Source organism: Hyaena hyaena, unplaced genomic scaffold (assembly GCF_003009895.1).
Source record: "Hyaena hyaena isolate Hyena2069 unplaced genomic scaffold, ASM300989v1 scaffold_57, whole genome shotgun sequence".
NCBI classification, from domain to species: Eukaryota; Metazoa; Chordata; class Mammalia; order Carnivora; family Hyaenidae; genus Hyaena; species Hyaena hyaena.
The window spans coordinates 928501-952942 of NW_024080690.1; the positions used below are offsets into that span (position 1 = coordinate 928501).

The 24442-nt window shown below is 39.5% G+C and overlaps 1 protein-coding gene across 2 annotated transcripts in view; it reads left to right on the forward strand.

Moving 5' to 3' along the window:
- MTA3 (metastasis associated 1 family member 3) overlaps positions 1 to 24442 on the forward strand; it is a 173708-nt gene that overhangs the window by 106128 nt on the left and 43138 nt on the right. For both annotated transcript variants that reach the window (XM_039231778.1, XM_039231780.1), the window contains exons 9-10: positions 13727 to 13915; positions 23398 to 23472. In XM_039231778.1, coding sequence (XP_039087709.1) covers positions 13727 to 13915; positions 23398 to 23472 — 264 coding nt within the window. The remainder of the gene's footprint in view (positions 1 to 13726; positions 13916 to 23397; positions 23473 to 24442) is intronic.

Genomic DNA, 24442 nt, shown 5'->3' on the forward strand with positions numbered 1-24442 from the left:
ACTTGCTTACATGTTTCTTCTGGGCGGGTGCTTTCACACCCTCCAGTGTTTGCATTTCTTCTGTTTTGTTTCCTTTAGTATTCAGTACAGGAGTGGGGGAAAGGAGTAGAGGGAGAGAGAGAATATTAAGAAGGGTCTGTGCTTAGCATGGAGCCTGATGCGACATGGGGCTCGACCTCATAACCCTGAGATCATGACCTGAGCTGAAATCCAGAGTCAGAAGCCTAACCGACTTAGCCACCCAGGTGCACCTATAATTGTTACTTTTTAAAGCAGAAGTGTACTCAGAGGTCCAGGAAATTGCATTTGTCATGTTTGTACAGCTGGTTTCAGAGACAGGATTTGGATCTGTTCTTAACTCCTGCCTGGGATTCTGTCTCCCAGATTACATGTTTTCTGTTCTACTTTCCTTAAAATGGCTTGGGTTTAAAAATCATTATTGTTGTCTGGGTCAGATCAGGCAGTACTGAAGATCTGGTTTTTTGTCTGCAACATTGAAATGCTTTGGTTTCCTGCTCTAACAAGCCTAAGTTCAGCTTTACTTGGACTCTATATCTTGTTCTTATGTTTAGATTATTTTCAGAGCCATAAAATTGATATCTTTCAGAAGTCACAAAAACAGGAAGAAATTGATGCGCTTTGTTATTTCAGATGCCCTGACCTGCACCTTTAGTCCTATTTGCCCGGTAGCCTCATACCTTCCTCTTCAATGTTAACATAAAAAATCCCGGGGGCACTTCTATAGAAATAAGTGGGAGTGCTTAGAAGTTGATTACTTGTACATTGATAATATGAGTTTTGCAGATTCTTTTCCAAAAAGATCATATGAGAAGCTGGGAAGTTGTTTTGTGCCATGAAATGAAAATTAGATTTTTTAAAAAATTTTTTAATGTTTTATTTATTTTTGAGAGAGAGCGTGGGCAGGGGAGGGTCAGAGAGAGAGAGAGACACAGAATCCAAAGACAGGCTCCAGGCTCTGAGCTAGCTGTTAGCACAGAGCCCGACATGAGGCTTGAACCCATGAACCATGAGATCATGACCTGAGCCGACTGAGCCACCCAGGCGCCCCTGAAAATTAGATTTAAAAAAATAAATGAAAATTAGATTTATCATTCAGGGGCGCCTGGGTGGCTCAGTCAGTTAAGCAGCTGACTTCGGCTCAGGTCATGATGTCACATTCGTGGGTTCAAGCCCCACGTCAGGCTCTGTGCTGACCGCTAGCTCAGATCCTGGAGCCTGCTTCAGATTCTATGTTTCCCTCTCTCTCTGAGCTTCCCCTGCTCATGCTGTGTCTGTCTGTCTGTCTGTCTGTCTGTCTCTCTCTCTCTCTCTCTCTCTCAGAAAGAAAAAAAATTTTATAGTCATCATTCAGTTGAATTTGGAGAGTCAAGTTCTTATTTTTCTTTCAGTGTTTTCACGTCCATACAGGTCACGTTAGTACCTTTCTCCATCAGGTGACCAGACTGTATGTGAAGACTTCTCACTGCAGAGAAGGCATGGTTATGGAACTCTGGTGGCCTGTCCTAGGTGATTTTCACTGAGGCTTTTCCTGTAAGGGACTGTAGCCAACTGTCAGCATTCCTAATCTGAAGCATCTGTTTATCCTACACGTTGCATGCTACTTGTCGAATCACCAGTAGTGTTTTGGGAGCAGGTAATTAAGCTGCCCACAGATTGCTAGGTCTGACTTTCTTATTTTGAGACCTGTTACAATCATAGCTAGACTGAATTTCAAACTGCTAGTCTAAGAAACATGGTAAGGTTTATAATTGTTAAAACAGTGAAGTTGTCATGGAGGCTTCCTAAATCTCATCTTCATTCCACTAAAATGTAAAGTGTCCTTTGTACAATATGCAAAGAAAGAAACGAAACAACCTACATTGACCTCCCTTCGCCCCGTTGGGGAAACAAAATTCTTTAGAACACAGTAAACCCCAAGGTGGTCTGTAAGTAGTTGGTGGAAGGCCGGACCTGTTATGGGGTGGAGGGTGCCATGTGCATTGGTAGGGAGCTGTTGCCTGAGCACAGCCTAAGTCTCAGAGAACAGGTAATGGTCGAAGTGCTAGATTTCTCTTTTCTTGGACTCTGAGGACAAAGCAAGTTGGAGGATAAGATCTGAGAAAAGAGAGTTTTTTAAGTTGTTTGAGGCCTCAGAAATCTTCAAGGATAGACCATATTAGAGATAATGGTGAAGTAACTTATATAAAGATTCATATTTAATTGGTGACAGACTAAGTACTAGAAACAGGTTTTGTGATGCTGAATCTTGTTCTGAGAAAGGTCAGGTTGTGTTGATTTCATAGGGAGGAGACTGCATTCTGGAATATCTCTAATTCTATCTGATCTTTTTAAAATGCAGTTTTGATTTTGCTCTCTCCTATCTTACATCCTTTTAGTGGCTTTTAATAGCTTTCAGGGTAAAAACCCAGATCCTTAAAACAGGTTTAAAAAGCTGTGGGGTTTTGCCTGGCCAGTCTCTCCAGTCCCTTATCCCCACACTTCCCTCTATGTCCTCTGGGCCCCAGCCAGCCTTCCTTTGATTCCATTGCCTGCTTCCTGCCACAGGGCCTTTGCAATTTTAGTTCCCTTTGCCTGGACATTCTTACAGCCCTACCTAATTAACTTTTTTTTCATAATTTATTTATTTTTAAACTTTTAAAAAAATGTTTGCTTATTTTTGAGAGACGGAGACAGAGTGTGAGTGGGGTAGGGGCAGAGAAAGAGGGAGACAGAATCTGAAAAGGGTCCAGGCTCAGACCTATCAGCACAGAGTCCAACGTGGGACTTGAACTCAATGACCACAAAATCGTGACCTGAGTGGAAGTCAGATACTTAACCAGCTGAGCCACCCAGGCTCCCCAGACTTATTTATTTTGAGAGAGAAAGAGTGAGAGAGAGAACGAGAACAAGAACGAGTGGGGGAGGGGCAGAGGGAGGGAGAAAGAGAGAATCCTGAGCAGGCTCTGCACTGTCAGTGTAGAGCCCATTGCTGGGCTCTAACCCACAAATGGTGATATCATGACCTGAGCCAAAACCGAGTTGGACACTTATCTGACTGAGCACCCAGTTGCCCCACCACCTAATTAACTCTTAATTTTTTTTTAAATCTTGTCTAATCTGTCCGTCTAGGGCAGGTTACTCTGTGATGTGCTCATGGAGAGAAGCAACAACATTCCTCCAAGTTAATTGTTTGTAATTACTTTTTATTTTGTGATTTTTGTGATTATCTCATTAATGTGTGTCTCTCTTCTTCCCCTTCCCTACATCTTAGCTTGCAGTATTCATCAATATAGTGACTATATCTGTTTTTCCTCACTGTTGAATTCCCAGTACCAAGCATAATTCCTGGGATATATTTACTAGGTATTCAGTAAATATCTGAGAATGAATAAATTAGTTTCTATCTCTGGGACATAGGACAATAGGTTCTTATTAGAATAGGTCATTGGAGTATATTTCTATTTAAATGTTATTTAGCATGTTAATAGATCTTTTATTGAATGCATCTCATCACTAAGAGAGATTATATATATATTTGAATAATAATGTCATTGTGTCACCAGAGCTGAACACACACAGTCTACCAGGAATTATAGAAAGTTTCTGGCATTGGATATACTTGTTTAGAAACTGTGGTAAAATATACACAACATAAAATTTGCCATTTTAGCCATTTTTAAGTGCACGGTTCTCTGGCATTAAGTATTCATCCTTTTGTGCAGTCATCACCAGCATCCATCTCCAGGATGTTTTTGTCTTCCCCAACTGAAACTCTGTCCTCATTAAATAATAACTCCCTGTTCCCCAGCCCTTAGCAACCACCATTCTGATTTCTGTTGCTGTCATTTTAACTACTCTGGGTACTTCATTTAAATGGAACCACACGGTATTTACCCTCCTGTGACTTGCTTATTTCACTTTGCATAATGTCTTCAGCTTCATCCATATAGTACGGTGTGTCATTGTTTCCTTCCTTTTTGAGGCTGCATAATACTTTATCGTGTGCATATACCACATCGTGTTTATTCAATAGAAACTTGAGTTGTTTCTACATTTTGGCCATTATGAATAGTACTACTATGAACATGAGTGTACAAGTAGATATACTTATATGATTCTCTGGGTCCCCTCCCCGCCAACGCCCCGAACCTATAGCTTATGATCCATTTAGTTTTCTGCAAGTTACATAACCTCCTCATGCCTGAGTTTCCTCACTGGCAATGGGAATACTAATATGAAACCTATCTGTCCTGCTTCAGGGGGTTATCTATTGACAAGAAGAAGAGGGTTTATAGACATAACTCTACAAATTGCAGATGTATGTGTCCAAGAATATAGAACTTGATGGAACTGCAGTAGGTACCCAGAGCACACCTCAGTGCTGTTTTTCCTGGGCCCCTGGATTTTCTTTCTTTTTTTTTTTTTTTTTTTTAATTTATTTCTAGGAGAGAGAGAGACAGCGTGAGCAGGGGAGGGTCAGAGAGAGAGGGAGACACAGACTCTGAAATAGGCTCCAGGCTCTGAGCTGGCAGTCAGCACAGAGCGTGACGTGGGGCTTGAACCCACGAACCGTGAGATCGTGACCTAAGCGAAAGTCGGACGCTTAACCGACTAAGCCACCCAGGCGCCCCCTGGGCCCCTGGATTTTCTAAGGGGCATAAAACTCTTTGTGGAACTGGCTGCCCAGGTTGTGTGGAAGACCAGTGATTTATTGCTATGGTACAATTCTTTTTGAGCTTCCATCAACATTCAGAAGAAATTATATTCGACAGTTTTTGCACCTTCATTTAAGGTAATATTCATAAACACCGGGCCTTGCTGGCTCTTGAGACTCTGTCCACACTGGAAGAGAGTATTTGATGTCCCAGTGTCCTGAACAAGATCTCTGGCACCCTCTTCCCAGCCTCTGGAAAAGTCTGTCTCTGAGTTACCATGTGGCATCAACTTGAGGAGTAAACAAGGTGGTACTTGTAAATCATTCAGAACAGTGTGCGGCACAGTGTTAAAAGCTTGGTAATACTAGTTGTTTGTTGAGATGGTGATAACAATGATATATTCCCCCCTTTCCCCCAATCTTGTTGAGTCTCATTTACTTTCTTCTGATTTTATATCATTATTGATTGTCTGATAGGGCTTTTATCATGCCATATTTACTGTTATTGTAGTAGGTTATCAAATTTGAATATGGTCATTATGTTATGAGTGGTCATACATTGTAATATAATTGTTACAAGGAGATCATTAAATGATTTTAAAGATCTTCCCCTTAAGGGCGCCTGGGTAGCTCAGTTGGTTAAGCATCAGACTTCCACTAAGGTCATAATCTCGTGGTTTGTGAGTTTGAGCCCCATGTTAGGCTCTGTGCTGAGCCTGCTTTGGATTCTGTGCCTCTCTCTCCCTCTCTGCCCCTCCCCCCACTTATCTCTTTCTCTCTCAAAAATAAATAAACATTAAAAAATAATAAAAGATCTTCCCCTTAAAACAAGCTATAATTTTTACAATAAAAATTTTCTCCTCAAGAAAAACTTTGAAAAAGTAAGTAACTCATTTTCTTGAAAAGAAAAAGTTGACTTAACCAACAGTAATTTTATTCTTCAGATTTTAACTCTTTGTAACAATTGCTAGCCATTAATCATGTACTTCATTCTCTTCATTCATGAGCCCTGTTGAAATCACATATTTCATTTAGGGCCTTGGGGGTACTGGGAATTTGAGGATAGATTGCAATTCACAGTCATTACAACATTTAAAGGAATTGCACTCTACAGAGTATATAAATCTTCAGATTAAAATTTTAGGTATCAGCTTACATCAGAAATCTAGTATTCAAAATGAGTATAAAATTGATGAAATGAGAATTCATATAATTTTTTTAAAACACAGTTTCCTAAAACTTAAGAGTACTGTCTATGTTCCCAAGGCTGTAAATTAGAATTAAAACTAAGACTACCACTGTGGTAAATCATATGAAACACGAAATTTTTCTTCCTTCTAAGTATATCACTGAGGCAGGAAATGAATGTTACTGTAGTGCTGTTATCTAATCTAGAGGCTTTAGTGAGATTTTCTAGTTGTTTCAGGTAGCCTCTTTATAAGAAAAGAAATTTTTTTTTCTGGTTTAAGATCTACTTGGAAATCATTTACTTTATTGGGTTGTCATATCATTTTAATTTCTTTCAGTACAGAACAGTCCCTCATTCTTTGTCTTTTGTGACTGTGGCATTTTCAAATTGCCGGCTATTTATGTTGTAGAATGTCACTTAGTTTGGGATGTGGTTATAATTTGATTTATAATTAAAATAAGTTTTTAGGGGCGCCTGGGTGGCTCAGTCACTTAAGTGTCCGACTTCAGCTCAGGTTGTGATCGCACGCGCTCTGTGCTGAATGTTTACTCGGAGCCTGGAACCTGCCTTGGATTCTGTGTCTCCTTCTCTCTGCTCCTCCTCCGCTCACGCTCTGTCTCACTCTGTCTCTCAAGAATAAGTAAAACGTAAAAAATAATAATAATTAAAAAAATAAATTTTAATCCTACTTAAGTCCATTTTGGTCAATTAAGTCAAGAGACTTTCCATTTCACCCTAAATTTTCAAATTTACTGACATAAGTTTTCAGAGTATTCTTTAATTAGAATAATTTGGTAAGTCTCCAGTTATAAGTAGCTTTTTATTCTGTTTGTGTGTCATTTCCCATTTCTTTCATGACAGTTTTGCTAGATTTTTCTTTTTTATTATCTAAAAGAATGAGATTTTAGTTGACTTGATTTTTTTTATTGTATGTTTTCTTTTTATTATTATTGTATGTTTTATATTTAAGGGTTTTTTTCCCTGTATATTTTCTTCCTTCTACTTTTCTTAGGGTTTACTCTGATATTCCTGTTCCACTTTTATTTTCTTTTTTTGCAGGGGCGGGGGGAGAGACAGAGAGAGAGAGAATATGAATCTTTTTTTTTTAATTTAAAAAAAATTTTTTTTATTTATTTCTAGGAGAGAGAGAGAGCGTGAGCAGGGGAGGGTCAGAGAGAGAGGGAGTCACAGACTCTGAAACAGGCTCCAGGCTCTGAGCTGGCAGTCAGCACAGAGCCCGACGCGGGGCTCGAACCCAAGAACCGCGAGATCATGACCAAAGCGAAAGTCAGACGCTTAACCGACTAAGCCACCCAGGCGCCCCGAGAGAATATGAATCTTAAGGAGGCTCCACGCCTAGTTGGGAGCTTGACGCGGAGTTGTCTCCCTGCTGTGAGATCATGACCTGAGCCAAAATTAAGAGTGAGACACGTAACTGCCTGAGCCTCTCAAGCACTCCTCCGATTCCAGCTTTTTAAAAGACTTTTAGCCCATCAGCTGTATTTGTCTACTTTTCCGTCATCAATATTTAAGATTATAAATGTGCCTCTGTATGTACTAAAGTTTGATATGTAGTATTTTCATTATCATTTGGTTCTAAGTATTTCCTAATTTATAGTGTGGCATTTAATTGTGAGTTAATTTCCAAGGAAATGAGGTTCATAAATTTATCTCAATTGCCTTGGGGGTTGTGGTCAGAGAACACATATACCAATTCTTTTAATATATTGTGATTTCCTTTAGGCCTTGGAATATAATCCTATAATCCTCCCTAGCATTTTGTCCCTTGGGTATTAGCCACTTTTACCTCAGCCTAGTACAAAGGAAACTTTCTGGTTTTGTCTGTTCTGCCTTGTAGCAGTCTAGAAAATGCCATTAAGGTAAAAGGTTACATCAGTGTGGAAGCTCACATGTCATACATATTCTTCCTGAATTATTTTAGCCTCCCCTTGCTTGCATTGGTTGTTCTTCAATGTCCTCACATAGTTGTTTTATACAGTAAAACCTTGGTTTGTGAGTATAATTCATTCCAGCAACAGGCTTGTAACCCAAAGCACTTCTATGTCAAAGCGAATTTCCCTATAAAAAATAATGAAAACGATTCATTCCACAACCCAAAAATATTCATGTAAAAATGATTACAATATTGTAATCATTACAAAATAATAAAATATAAAGAAAAATAACAAATTAACCTGTACTTACCTTTGTGAACCTTGGTGGCTGGTGTGAGGGAGACAAGAGAGAGGAGGGTTATTGTGTAGGATGACTTTCACTAACAGAATCACTGCTGTCTCTTGGCTCAGTGGAATCTTTTTCTGCATGGGGGGCATTGTATACACTCACACGGATGTGACTACAGTACAGTATGAATACTCTTTTGTCATATACTGTATTTAATGTAACTGTCAATAAGGCAGCAGAGGAAAGGGTCTATATCTGTAGGCAGCCTGGCCTAGAATGAAGGAAAGCATTCCTGAGTATGGAAAAGCAAAGGACTGTCCATGGGTGCTTTGAAGTGACAAAAAATACACGAGTGCCAGTTGTGGGCACCTTTCATTGTTCTGAAAAATCACTGATTCCTGCCAAACACCGTGGCATAAGACCGAGCATCCAAGCATGGGAGATAATCATCCACAATCCTGCAGTGAGAGAGAGAGAGAGAGAGAGAGACTCAGAGAGAGAGAGAGAGAACCACCGGCTCAGTTGTGATCAGGTGATATTCCTCGTTACATACTACTCATTTTGCGAGACAACACTTGTTTATCAAGTTAAAATTCATTAGAAATGTTTGCTGTCTTATGGAGCACTCGCAGAACAAGTTACTTGCAATCCAAGGTTTTACTGTATTTGTCTGGTTTGTGTCTAGAACCAGAGCCAGGGGGGGAGAATTCCTAGTTCTGCAAGGCAGATGACATGTAGGGCCATGGGGTTACTGTGGCCTGCTACCCCTGTAGCTTTCTTGTGATAATCAAAAGGTCTGAGTACACATAAGGACATGACTCTGGGTGTCTTGGAGATTGATTTGAATGAATGACAACCAAGTCTTAACAAATTTGATGATGAATGAGGGATTTTGTTTGGAATACTATGCATTGAAGCAAAAATTGAGAATACATAGCATACTTCTCTTTTACATATATATTAAATGTTTTGCCTTGATCATGGTTTACAGCTTACTCCTAAGAGTTTATATTCACCTTCTGCTTGGAGAAAACCATATGCTCATTAATTTTTAAATAGATTTAGTGTTCTGAATGCTATAACTTGTGTTGGAAGTACACATATAAAGTTTTTGTAAAGTTCTGAGCAAGTCAATAGTTAGGATTGAATATATATGTATATCAATTAGCTGTTGTCAAAATAATGCTACATGTTACAGACTGGGTTTGTGAGAAACAGACTCTAAGATAGAGATTTATATGTAGGAAATGTGTTAGGAATCAAAACCTGTGTGGGGTCCCTGGGTGGCTCGTCAGTTAAGATAAGCATCGCTGACTTTGGCTCAAGTCATGATCTCATGCTTTGTGAGTTCGAGAACCCCCGTTTGGGCTCTGTGCTTACAGCTCAGAGCCTGGAGCCTGCTTCGGATTCTGTGTTTCCCTTTTCCTCTTCCCCTCCCCTCTTCATGCTCTGCTTCTCTCTCAAAAATAAACATTAAAAAAAAAAAAAAAAAAAAAAAAACCAAACCTAACCTGTGGAAGAGAAGGGATGGAGGCAGGATTGAACAGAGGAAGAAAGTAGGTTATGATGCCCTATGAATGCGGCTTCAGCCGGCTCCATGGGACACTTAGAAAGGTTGTCCCAAATCTGGGTGACAGGCTGAGCCTATACACTCCTGCATCATTGGATAAAGGCTGCGCCAGGAAAAGGGCATGACCTTGGGTGATGATTCTTTTTGAGATCATTCCAAAGGTGACAGCTGAGGGCAGTCTGCTCACAGCACATCTAGCACAAAGTGAGTAAGTTCTTTATTCTCAAAAGGGAAAACACAGTATCTGTTACACTGCCTAGTATTTCAGTGGCTTATAACAACAAGAACATAATTTCTTATGTACTCCTTTGCAGATTGTCTAGGATTCTGCTGAATTAGACTGGGCCAATTTAGGTGCCAAGCCACAGTGTGAGTCCAGATCTGCTCCATGTGTATCTCATCCTCTCATGACGAAGCAATAGCTCAAGAGGGCAAATCTAGATATGCAAACACATGTCAGGGCTCTGTTATGTTAGTATCTTGAACATCTTATTTGCCAGTCAAGTCACGTGGACAGGCCCCACCTCAGTGGAGTGGAAGTCTACTCTTCTATGGAGGTCCAGGGGAGGGAGTGAATATTTGCTGAATAATAATCCAGTCTACTATTGTGTGATTCTACTTAATGAACAAAGGATGAGAAATTCGCTGCCAAGATTTCATTGTCAGTCTTTCTCTGAAAATACTTCTGTTTGTCATCTCCATCTGTTATGAATGAGATGAAATGTGACAACACCTTCACCACTATTTGGCAGAGAGAACAGCTTGTGCTGAGTTCTTATGATTTTTAAATTTAGATTTGAGTGGATCTTGTGTGTATCTGTATCTCTATTGAAAACATGGTATCCTTGTAAAGTATTTATCTGGGGGAGTGAAGAGTTTCTTTTATTTTACATTTAGTCTTTAAATTCTTTGTGTTACTTTAAATTGAGGTATATATACAGTAAAGTGTATTCAGTACACTTAGGTGCATAGTTTGTAAACTTGTATATTAGTATACATTCGTGTAATCACCACCCAGATCTAGATAAAGAACATTACCACAGTCTCAAAAGATTGTGCCTCTTCCCTCATGCCTCTTCCCAGTGAATGATCGCCCCCCTCCTTCTGAGGTAATCATTATTCTGACTTCTCTCACCATTGATTGTTACTCTTCTCAAAGTTCACATAAATGGAATCAGCCAGTGTGTTCTCTTATATGTCTAGCTCTTGGAATTTTTATGATCTTACTGATAAACCGTAAGTCATATGTCAGACTTCTATGTCTTTTGTTAGCCTATTTCTGAGAGTCTTTTGATGTTGTCTCTTCTGTTACAGAAGGTAAATTTTGTGTTTTACTTACAGCTTTTAAGGGTGATATTGAACTCTATAAAAGCCTATTCAAAAGGAGACTCCTATGTGTGTGAGAAAGATGGAGTTAGTATGGACCTCTAGCCCATATTGTTGGCTTCCTTTATGAAATTGGTCATCACTTTAAATAAACTTATTCCCTGGGAATTCCACAGTGCATATGTGTAATGGGATGTAGATTTTCTACACAGACTGATTATGACGACACTCTCCTCTGGGCTGTGTTTCAAAGCGGACTTTGGGGGTTTCATCGCCTCTGGTTAGCTATAAGTTGGACCCATTCTTTCCATTTAATTTGTGACAGTGCAGGAGTTAGTCTTCTGAAAGCCAGTGTTTACTTCGGCGTTCAGTAACACACACTCCATTCACAATCTATTCACTTCAGATTTGGGTCATAATCACTTATAACGGCTGTGATATTACTTTGGTTCTTTGAAACCCTATTGGATAATAGCCTATCATCATTTGTAAAAGTACCTGTAAGAGAAGCCTTTTCTTCACCTTTCATGAACGAAAGACTGAAGATTCTTTCATGCTTTGAGTGGCTGCTACAATATTAGCTGAGAAACACTCATTTAGTCTTGTGACTTTGGGTTTCGGAACACCTGTTAATTATAAAAACTACCACCTCCTGAGGAATCTCAACAGCAAAGTTAATTTGTATAATTCTTGATTTTGAATACCACTTAAGCTTCTTCAGTTTTGTTATCCATTGTAAATTTAGTTTAAAAATAATTTTTTATGGTAATATATTAAATTGAAGGGATCCTTACATGCTCTTGGACTTTGCTTTCATTTTCATAGATCAGTTTTTTAGAAACTAATTAATTTCAGGGGTGATGTAAACTTGTTTAACAGTGTATTGTACAGTTAAAGTGATGAGTCTGTCACGTGAGAAGTTTAGCTAGGAAAGGGGAGTTTAGTTGATTATGAAGTTTGCAGAGCACAGGCAAAGAGTAAAGATCAATTCTAACATTTTTGTAACCCTTGTTGTGGAATGGTGAGAAGAAATTCACTTGAAAATCAAAATTATTCCATGATTGTGACACATACAGCAAAAGACTATATACCTGGTCAGTGGTCCTTGCTGTGATTATGACTAAGGAATAGATAATGAGATTCCTGCTTGCTTTTGTTTTGTGGAATCCAGTGATTTATTTAAGAGAGGTGTTCATCCTTATTAAAGCAGTTAGTTACTGTACCTTAAATATGTCTGTATGTCCTAAATCCCACCTTTAGTTCTGTCAACAAGTTCATATTTTAAACCCTTATTCGGTGTCTTAATGTATCACAGTGTAAATATGTCTTTTTAATGGATCCTGTAGCCAATAATTTTTTCTCTTTAACAGATATTAGTTGATATTTGAGTTTATCTTATATTCTTGTATGAGTAGTAGGAACTCACCAGCTAAATTTTAAGAGACATGTTTTCATATGGATGTGATGCTATCCTCCTTTATGAACATTTTAATATCAGTATATACTTTGTGTACAAGCTGCAGGACCTGGCTTTGATATGTTAGAAAGTTTAAATAGAACTAGTCCTCACTTGGTAAGGTTTCGGTCACCCTGCCAACGAAATCCACGCCACCCCTACATCTTATCCAGACACAGTGGAGCCAATCACCCTGTTTCCCAGTTTCCCTTCTACGTAAACAAATGTGTGTATATGTTATGAATCAATCTCTTGCTCTCCATTAGAAATGACGTCACTAGTGTTTCAAATTTAAAGTTTTGGAACCTGTTTATTCACTGCTTCTAATGGGAAGAAGAGTGTTTTTTAAGTAAGCTAGACCCAAGATACTTTTGCCAAAAAAAACAGGTATATTGGGGCGCCTGGGTGGCTTAGTCGGTTAAGCGTCCGACTTTCGCTTAGGTCATGATCTCGCGGTTCGTGGGTTTGAGCCCCGCGTCGGGCTCTGTGCTGACTGCCAGCTCAGAGCCTGGAGCCTGTTTCAGTCTGTGACTCCCTCTCTCTCTGACCCTCCCCTGCTCACGTTGTCTGTCTCTCTCTCTCCTAGAAATAAATAAAACATTAAAAAAATAAAAAAAAAAACCAGGTATATTATCCTAATCTATCTGATCCTCTTTTCAAATTACTCTTCATATCATTCTCTCTTGAAATATATAGGAAACCTACACTAGCCTAGCTGATTCAAGCAAGTCTATTCATCTGTTCTTTGTCTTAGAAAATCTCAGCCAAGTTACTGTTTTTACATGGATGTGCATTTCATTTTGTTTGTTTAACATGGATGTGTAGTTTGGTTTTGTCACCCTGATTCTCAATTCCATTGTTTTCTGTAACTGTCTTCATAGTACATCATCGTCTTAATCCAACCTGAGAATATTTTTTCTCTAATACATAATCTGTTTTTCCCTTGTCAAGGAAGGGAAACAACCCTGTATAATGCTGAAGTGATTGTGGCACTTTTAACGAACGGGATGGTGAAACTTACTCGCTTCCCAGTTAATTCCTGTGCCTGGAGGCCCTGGATTTTCATGGTTAGGTTACTATAACAAATGAATGCATTTTTTTTTTAATACACATCTTATAAGGTACAAATCAACATTTTCTGAAAGCAGTAAATGATATTTTACATTTACAACAGATAGGTAATCTGGTTTTTAAATTTTTCTTAATTTTGTTACTTAGAAAATAAACACCTAAGTATATTAGTGTTAATTAAGTGCATCATGCATTTTAGGATTTCTGTTCTTAAATAATGGACCAAGTTTGCATTTCTGGCTGATCTTTTTTCTCCATTTTGTTTGTTTTCTTTAGTTTCATGCCATGGATACATTGTACAGGCACAGCTATGATTTAAGCAGTGCAATTAGTGTCTTAGTACCACTTGGAGGACCTGTTTTATGCAGAGACGAAATGGAAGAGTGGTCAGCGTCTGAAGCTAGTTTATTTGAAGAGGCACTGGAAAAATACGGCAAAGACTTCAATGACATACGTCAAGACTTTGTAAGTAGCAAATTGCACATAAAATGTTGACACGGGAATATTTTATCTTTATTAGAAATCTGGTAAACCTTAAAGTTTTCATTTAGCAAGCTTGTGACTTAGTAATTTTTATCTACTCAACATAGAATGAAGGCTGGTCTTACAGAGGGAGAAATTGACATTTGTTCTGGGAAGCAATTATAAGACCCGGGGTCAGGAGGTTCCAGGTTTAAAATACAGATAGCTTTTCTAACTACTTGCACAAAATACTTCTGAGCTCTGCTCTTAAGTTTGTTGCTCTCCTTTCAACCTTCTATATTTTTCTAGTTATCTTACTAATTGCTGAGCCTGAATGTGATGTGGACCTTTCCTATGGAAACAACCTGTAGCAAGCAGTATGGAAAATTTGCTTTATGGGTTTTCGGCCCTTGACGCCTCTCAGTGTTATGTAGTATCTTACTTGTATTTTAAATACTAGATAATCTTGTCTGCTTTTATGTCCTTCCTTTTGTCCTTGTAGTTATGGACTCGCTCTCTTTAATTAAGCTGATAATCTCCTTGAAATGGGGAAATTCTTATTTGAAAAGTCCATTGATAGCTTCTTATGGCAGTTATCCTTTCTAGATATCCAGTTTGTTGGTGTATCATTGTAATAGCAGTCTCTTATGTTTCTTCATATTTCTGTGGTATCAGTTATAACGTCTCCTCTGATTTTCATTTCTGATTTTATTTATTTCAGTCTTCTCTCTTTTTTTCTTAGTTTAGTTAAAGTTTGTCAGTTTGGTTTTATCTTTCCAAAAAAGGAACTCTTTAGTTCCATTGATCTTTTCTTTTGTTTCTCTGATGTATACTTCATTTCTTTTTGCTTTGACCTTTATTGTTTCCTTCCTTCTGCTGACTAGACCCACTCTTTTTTGTTCACTTTTCTTTTTTTCACCCTGACTAGATAATTTCTAATGGCCTGTTTTTGAGTTCACAAATGTCCATTATTGATGTTCTGTATTGCATTTTTCATTGAATTCATTATATTCTTCAGCTTTAGAACTTGTGGGTTGTTTTTTTTTTTAATGATTTCTCTCTGTTGAACTTATTTTGTGTATTGTTTTCCTGGTATTGGAATCTATCTCTTGATTTCAATTCTATCTGTATTTTCTAGTAGCTGTAGAGCTTCCTTAAAATCATGATTTTGAAATCATTATCAGGAAATCATAGCTGTCCATTTCTTTGGGGTCAGTTACTGGAAAATTACTGTGTTTCTTTGGTGATGTCATTGTTTCCTTAAATCATATTTCTTATAGCGTTGTGTTGATGTTTGTGCATTTGATTGATAAGTCACCTCTACCAGACTTCACAGACTGGTTTTAGTGGGGAGGGAGAGGCCTTCACCTGCCATGGGGACAAGGGTGTTGGAAGTTTGCATATGATGGTTCCAGCTCTTGGGAAGGCCCATCAGCCTAGTGTATGTTCAGCTCCATCTGCTGAGGTCATTGTCGATTAAGATTGCAGGGGTCCTCAACAGCCCATTCTCCAGGTGTCTGCAGCGGCAGTGAAGGCTGTTGAGGTCTTTGATGGCAAAGGCTGCTGGGGACCTCCTGATCTCTCTATCTCTCTCTCCCCCTCAATGGGGTGTGACATTGCCGAAAGATCCCTGCTGGCATTGGATCTGGCTTCAGGGTATCCTTGCCTTGGCAGTGGTCCTGAGGCTTGGATCACCTTGGGTCAGAACCAGGAGCGGAGCATGTATGCTCACAGAGCGACGGCAGTCTGGAGTCTGGTGTGCTGGCTAGCCTGCAGTGTCAGTGACTGAGATGTGAACGCATGCAGAACCACCATGGAATCAAGGTCTGGAGTGTGGGTGCATGTGGAGCAGCCAGAGTTCTGGCGTCCTGGATGTGCACCGAGTTGGAGATTGGGGCTGGCAGCCCTGTTCCTGGGGTGGGGACACAGCGGCGTCTTCTGGGAGGGGTGCAGCGGCATCTCCCTCCCTAGGAGGTCAGTATCAGCAATGGCTGTTGGTTACCTCAGTGGTAGAAGCCGTCAGTTTCCTCTGCAGAGTAGGCGGCTGGAGTCCGTGCCAACAAGTACTGCACAGTCCTCTGCTGTGCACGTGGCAGGGGCTCTGCAGCTGTCATGAAGGCTGTTGAGGTCTTCCAGGTGCTCGGTGGCAACGGCTGCCAGGCTCCTCTGCAGAGCGGGCCACAGGGGACCACACTGGCACCCACGTACATTGGTAGCCTTTACCCTCCTTTGTTTGTAGCCGTTTCCAGGCGTCTCAGCTAAGCCTACCTCCCTGGTGATCCTTTCTATGGTTATTCATCTTTTGCACCACTGTGTTGCCATAGCTTCTTATTTGACTCTGATCCTCCCAGGGCTATTTTCATTTCCATAGCTGTGGCATACAAAGACAGGTATCCCTATCATAAAATGTCATAAAGTGGTTATTGTTATAAAGTGGTTCATAACCTCATATTATCCTTCAGAGATCTGTGGGATGGATCTGCAGTGATGCCCCCTCACATTCCTGATACTGGTAATTTTCCTCATCAGTCCAGAAAGGACTTAATCAGTGTTTTTGATCTTTGCAAAGAACTAGTTTTTTTGCTTGATTGATTTTGTTTGTTTGTTTGTTTCATCAACTTCTGCTTTTATGTTTGTCATTTCCTTTCTTCAGCTTGCTTTGTGCTGAAGTGCTTTGTCTTTTCCTAGTAACTTTCTAAGGTTGAAACTTTCCTTGTAATCATTTGTTGAGAGTGTACTTGGCTGACAGTGATTTTAGCCTTGTCTTAAAATTATCTTCTTGTCCTCTTTAACAAAAATGTTATTTTTTTTATGTTTGTTTATTTTTGAGAGAGAGAGAGACTGAATGTGAGCAGGAGACGGGCAGAGAGAGATAGAGGGGGAAACACAGAATCTGAAGCAGGCTCCAGGCTCTGAGTTGTCAGAACAGAGCCCGACATGGGGCTCGAACTCATGAACGGTGAGATCATGACCTGAGCCGAAGTCAGATGCTTAACCGACTGAGCCACCCAGTCGGTTAAGCACCCCAAAATGTTATTCTTTGTAGGATTCATTTTTTTCTTTTTCAGTACTCTAAGGGTGTCTATCTGGCTGACATAGTTTCTTTCTTTTTTTTTTTTTTATGTATATATATTTTTAATTTATTTCTAAGAGAGAGAGAGAGACAGCGTGAGCAGGGGAGGGTCAGAGAGAGAGGGAGTCACAGACTGAAACAGGCTCCAGGCTCTGAGCTGGCAGTCAGCACAGAGCCCGACGCGGGGCCTGAACCCACGGAACCATGAGATCATGACCTGGGCTGAAATCAAGAGTTGGTCGCTTAGCTGACTGAGCCACCCAGGTGCCCCTAAATCTCATCTTTTTATATGGCTCATTTATCCATGAGCATATATGTCTCATAAAAAAGAAATATTAAAAATCAACTCATAGATTCTCCCCATCTATATATGAATACAGTATTTTAATTTGGTCAATGTCATTGATCCATTCACTTAATAAATATTTATTAATGCCAGGCTTTGTATTATTTCACACACAGAGGGAATCAGCAGTAAACAAAACTAANTTTTTTTTTTTTTTTTTTTTTTTTTTTTTACAATTTTACTATTCAGAGCATGAGCATGGGAGGGGCAGAGAGAGGGAGAGACACAGAATCTGAAGGAGGCTCCAGGCTTTGAGCTGTCGGCACAGAGTCTAATGCTGGCCTCGAACTCACAAACCATGAGATCATGACCTGAGCCGAAGTCGGGTGCTTAACAGACTGAGCCACCCAGGCGCCCCTCAGTGCACTAATTCTTTTCTCTGCCGTGTCCAGGGTACTGATAAGCTTCTTAAAGGAATTCTTCAAATATGATAGCATATTTTGCTAACGTTTATATTTTCTTTTTATACTTTTCTCTGTTTAAATTCCCCATCTATTCATGTGTGCTGTCTTACCTTTTTAACCAGATCCTTTAATATATTAATGTAATCTGTAGTTGAGCCAGGTTTGGATTTGGTTGTTCTGTTTACCTTCAGGGTACCACTGTATTGGAAGACCTAAAATTTCATCTACTGCCTTGACATCTTTGAGCCTCACTGGGCCCCAAAAACTTAACTGTGAGTTCCACTACTTTTGCCAGCTATATCCTTCACCCAGCAGGAAAGACCCCCACTTGCCCAGTTCTCGCACCCCCTCAGCCTTCAACCTAATGGATTTCACTTCTCTGCCAGTCCTCAGAATTACTCAGACAGGCCAGTCACATCTTCCCCTGGGGACTCTCTTCAGAACCAGGGCACATCTCACTCTCTTGTCACACAAAACCTCATTTCCCCAGCCCCTGGTGACCCACCGTGGCTCTACATGGTGTCATCTTCTCCTGGGCTGTATCTGTGACTAATAAACCAATCAGTCTCCTCTGTTTTGTCTTCAGTGTCATGTGTTGTACGTCCTGACCATCTGATAATGTTTTGAGGGGCAGGTTCCTCCTTCACTGAAGGGTTAAATAGGAGGTGATCTGAACATCCACGGACTTTAAATTCTTACCTATGCTTAATGCAGGGCCTGGAATGTGGGAGGGTTTCTTAAGTGCTCCTTTCTCAACCTCAGCAGGCCCAGGACTACAAGGCCTCTCTCCACATTTTGATAAGTTGTGTTTTCATTTTCTTTCCATCAAAGTATTTTTCATTTTTCTTTCTGATTTTCTTTTTTGACTCATGGCTTATTTAGAGGCAAATTCCACATATTTGCATTTTTTTACCTATTTTTGTTACTGAAGTCCAGTTTAATTATGTTGTGATCAGAAAACATACTTTGTAAAAAAATCAAATTTTACTTTTTTGAGATGTGATTGATTTTCATCTAGTATATGGTCTTATTATGGTGAAGGTTTCATGTGCTCTTGACAAGAAGAGATATTTTGCTATTTGGTGGAATGTTCTATAAGTGCTACTTAGGTCAGATTTATTGATGGTGTTCAAGTCTTCTGGAGCCTTACTGATTTTTCTGTCTACCTGTTCTGTTGTGTGTGTGTGTTTTTTTTTAATGTTTTATTTATTTCTAGGAGAGAGAGAGAGAGACAGTGTGAGCAGGGGAGGGTCAGAGAGAGAGGGAATCACAGACTGAAACAGGCTCCAGGCTCTGAGCCGGCAGTCAGCACAGAGCCCGATGCGGGGCTCGAACCCACGAACCGCGAGATCATGACCTGAGCGAAAGTCGGACGCTTAACCTACTAAGCCACCCAGACGCCCCTACCTGTTCTGTTGTTGAGAGAGCAGTATTAAAAGTCTCTAGCTATGGGGGCGCCCATAGCTGTTTTTTTTCTGTTTTTCTTTTTAGTTGCAATAGGTTTTTGCTTTGATTATGTTGAATTTCTGTTATTAGGTTCATTCATTCAGCATTTAGGATTACATTCTTGTAATGGATTGACCTTTTTGTCTTTACATCATACCTCTTTATCCCTGGTAATATTCCTTATGGTAAAGTCTATTAATATAACCATTCCCGCTTTATTTTATTGATCACATGGTATATCTTGTTTCCATTACTTTATTTGTATCTTATTTATGTTTGAACTGAGCTTTTTGTAGACTGAATACAGTTGGATCTTTTTTTTTAAACCATTCTAACAATCTTTACCTTTTACATGGATTGATTAGACCATTTACCTTTAATGTAATTATCAATAACATAAGTTTTGGTTTAAACCAGTCATCTTACCATTAATTTTCCATTTGCCCCATTGTTCTTTGTTCTTTTCCCTCTTTTAAAATTTTTTAAATTATTTTTTTAATATTTATTTTTGAGAGAGAGACAGAGCACAGTTGGGGGAGGGGCAGAGAGAGAGAGAATGAGAGGGAGACACAGGACCCGAAGCAGGCTCCTGGCTCTGAGCTGTCAGTACAGAGCCCAAACACAGGGCCCCAACCCATGAACGGTGAAATCATGACCTAAGCTGAAGTCATATGGCTAACCCACTGAGCCACCCAGGTGCCCCTTAAATTAATTTTTTTATTCCAGTTTTATTTCTGCTAGTGGCTTATCAATTAAACTTTTGTTTGTTTAGTGGTTTACACTATGCATCTTTAATGTCTTACAGTCTGTCTTCAGTCAAATCCACTTAGATCACACAGACTATAAGTACCATGTGATTGTGATGCCTGGCAGGTTCCATCCATAGAGCATGTGACTCTTGATCTCTATCATGAGTTCATCCATCCCATATTGAGTGTAGAGCTTACCTAAGAAAGAAGAAGAACGATGTGACAATACATTTTCAATTTCTCCCTCCCATTCTTGTGCTTTTTTTGTCATACATATTTCTGCCTATGTTCTAAATTCCACAGTGAATTGTTACTTCTTTTGTTTTAGACAGTGATCTTTTTAAAATGATTATTTAAAATAACCTTTTTCCCTCATATTTATTTGCATATTGTTCATTTATTTTTTTAAGTGTTGCCATTTCTGCCTCTCTTCATTTCTTTGTGTAGATTCAAATCACTTCACCACCAACAGGGGCTTTCTCAGGTTTCCTGCTCTGGCCCAATTCTTTCTGATGAACACCTGATGGAGACCCGTGGCAAACGTGGATGGATTCCACCGGTGTCTAGGGCTCCCATAGATGCTAAACAGTTATCCTAGGTCACTGTTGACCTTTAATAATTTGGTACATTTTTGGCTGTTTTCTTCTTACTTTGTTTTTATTTGTTTTGTTTGTTTATTATTGGTGCTTTGCCAAAGGAAAAATAGCTCATGAGTCTAGTCTCTGAGTACTGAGTGACTTTGGAATCCGGTTCAGTTGATTGTCTTGTACCATTAGCTCAAGAATAGTATGGTTTTGTAGGTTATCTGTTTTTTTTTCTTCTCATTTTCAAGGTGGGGATGACATAGTTTAACATGGGGCCTACTTGGGATTCTCTGCCCCTCCTTCTCTCTCCCCCCTCCTGCCCTTCTCCCCCACTCACACTCACTCACTCTTTCTCAAAAAACAAAAACAAAAACGGAATTCCTTCCTGCTGAAGGAAAATAATTATGACAAACGAGGAAGAAAATATAGATAGCTTCTTTAGTCTACCTTTCTCTTTTCTGAAACTCATCCTGAGGCCTTCATTGTCATTCAAATTAGAATCCCCCCAATGTTCTCTCCTTATTACCTTCGATAACCAGTTCTTAACTTGGTAGCATGACCCAGACCTTTATTCCTGAGGGTTCTGAGCCCTGAGTCAGAAGCTGTTCTGTGAGAATAAGTCATTCAAAAGTCTGTGGTTGGTATTGCTAGCCAATGCATTACAGGCAGAAAAGGCAAATTGTATTTAGAATAATTGTCTATTGAGCAAGAACAAGATGTCTGTTCATTCCAGGATTTTGAGAGTCTAATGTAACTGACATGTTACCAGGAATGGTGCCATGTTGGAAGCCCATGTCCTCTGTTCCTTGCAGATTGGACACCTGGAGTAATCAGATCAGATTTGGCGAGAGGACATCCATGTGGGGGTACCCATGTGTAATCTCTGCTTGCCTCTGTGTGTCCATTTTGTTTATGTATCCTTTGAGCAATCATTGTTGTGGCTAGAGAAAGAGGCTGGCTGATAGGCCTAGAGGAGATTATCTTGCCCTCTTGATATTAATGAGAATCTTCTCTCCAAGAGGAGCCTTTGATAAGCATGGGGACAGTAAAGATCCTCACACTTGGGCCCTTTCAGAGGTGTCTGCCCCACAAACCTCTTTCCTAAGCCTCATTGTTACCAACCTTCTAATCTGCTTCCTTTCAAATCCCTCCCTGATCATTATGACAGGTAGATAACCACTCTCCGTGAGTGAATATGGATTAGTACCTCTGGCCACCTTTCCTTCAACTCAGACTAGAAAACCAGATGGTGACTCTAATGTCCTGCCCTCCCAAAGGATCTCCCGTCTTCATTGTGCTTTAGAGACAGTCCTGCTCAGGGCCAAAATGCTGCAGCAGTAGAATTCTGGCTGGTGCCAGTATATCATGCAAAGCCATCTGCCACATTCAGATTTTTTTCCCTCCTCACTTGATAGGTCATAGGGAACTCCTGTGGAGCTGTGAGGGTTGAGGGAGAAATGATAGCACAACATGAGTAGACACACTGGGACATGTCATTTGTGCCTTCAAGACTGTATTTCTTGATAAGAGAGTGGTGGTGCTGAGCACAGCTGATTAGGACTTGATGGCTCAGATCAAATCTGCCTGATGATGAAGCTCAGGTTACATAGTCACCTGACTTCCTTTTCTCAGGCTTCCAGATAATTGCATGCCAGAGGCTGTTTCTCAGAATAGTTAGCAGAATAAGTGGTCTTAGCTTGCTTGAAGCCTAGGGGACATGCCTGTGAGCATCCTCTGAGGTCTTGCCTTGTGAGGTCTTGTGGTCGGCTCCTTACCCCATCCCTCACTTTCAACTCCATTAGATTGCTTGTTGGGTTGTAGAAAACTGTTTCGCTTTAGCTGCAATGCACATACATGCCAGTGGCTGTGCTGATTTGGTCTTTTAAAGAGGCCACATTTGTAACTGCTGTTGGAGTTGCTACCCAGTTAAGCTTAAAATAAGTTCCTTTCTCAAAACTCCATCTGTTTTCTCTTTATAGCAAACAGGTGAGTGAAATGTGGAGGTGACTAAAGAATGGTGTGGATATCGTACACGTGGATTTCAAGCAGAACCCTAGCTGCAGTGGGGTCTGGGAAGTGCTATTTTGACTCTAATCCCGACAATGCATTAGGGCAGGCTAGCTAGAAGTCAGAGAGAGTGCTGAGTCACCTATCTGTAAAATCTGACGCAGCCGCTAAAAACTGTAACCGTTGACAGTCATTTGCTTGAAGGTTTGATCTGTTCCGATTTGCATCTGGGATGACTGACAGATTTCCCTTTACAGAGGGACGTACTCAATATATTCTTTGGTTGTGAATCTCCTTAGTAGCAGCTCATTTGGCCAGTTTTGAATAATTATGGAGAATAGCAAAGGGTAATAAACTTCCTGTTTTTCAAACGCAAGCCACACTCAGCTGTGTAGTCTTTCTGAGATTTAGGTTTTTATTTTATTTACAACTACAGAGGTCAAAATAAAGCAGTTTTGGAAAAGATGAGAGCTGTTACGCTAGAGACCAAACGACACCAAGTTGTAGCTGGCCTTTGGAAGTTAAAGTAACTTAGGCTAAATCCATTGAAGTGTCATTTCTAAACATTGTACTACTTCATTCCACCTGTAGCCTGAGAATAACTTTCCTGAATAGGTCCTGAAATATTATCAGTCATAATGTCTATAATCTTTAACAAAATGGGAGGTGAGAAATAGACTGTGTTTTATTAGAGTCTCTCACTGAATATAACTTGTTTGGGGTACGCTTTGCTAAGAATTTAGTTTTCTCAAACACCTCTCCTAGAGTGAATCTTCTGTGTGGATATTTGCCTCATTATTTTAAAAAAGTGGTTTAAAAAAGAAAACCATTCCTACAGCACCTTGTTTTCATTATCCTGTTAAAATATTTTTTCAGCTCCCTTGGAAATCATTGACTAGCATCATTGAATATTATTACATGTGGAAAACTACTGACAGATATGTGCAGCAGGTAATTTTCTTCATATTGCTACTAGTAATACTATTGCATTAAAGTGAGCTTTCTGTTTTTATATCTTAATATTTCTTAGCAATACACTTAATTTTAAATTTGTTGGCTTTCTCTTTTCTATACTGTTTTTAACAACCTTAAGATGTTATTTTAGGATTTGAGTCCTAGTATTTTCTGACTTCAAAGTCACTATGATAAATATTTTGGAAAGATGACAGGGAGAGATGCCATTAGAGAGGTAGCATTATCCTTGCAGGTGGCCTGGTGCTTCATCTCTTTCTGAGGATAGTTGATGGGAATGATCTAAGATGTGAGGTTATTTTATGAAGTATTAGAAATTTAGACCACTGCCATCAACCATACAGTTTGAGATATTTTAAAAGATCATCTGAAATCTCCTTAGATGACATTTGTGTCGTACTTGTATCTCCTAAGTCTTTGACTTTAACTGTTAGTCTTACTAGTTTGATGCTCTGGTAAGGTGCATAAATTTTTCTCCAAAATTATTTCTAAAAGCAGGGAATCTTTTAATTTTGAGTCCTTCCTAAATGTTCCAAGTTGAGGTAATTCTCTCAATTTCTTACTTTGAGTACTATTCCTTTTGAGGAAAGGGGCATTTTCCTTAGTGACTTCAGTTACTTGTTTTTACATTCTAGTCACAGGTTAGAGCTGGTAAAAAAAGGAACAAGTATATTTAACAGTCATTATTTTCCCTAAGTTATGTGATCACATAGTGACAAGTGTTGGATATTAAATGATCATAGTGAGTAAGGTCATGAATAGTGAAGAGATACCCATGGCTTGTTGAAAAATTGAAGTGTTTATTCCAAACAACATAGGGAGAAGTGAAGATCATGTACTCTGGACACTTGCATGTTTCAAGGCAAAAAAATTCCCTAAAGATGGTGGAGATGATGGCATTATGGGAAGTTGAAATAAATAAATAAAATTTTTGAAGAGAATTATTTCC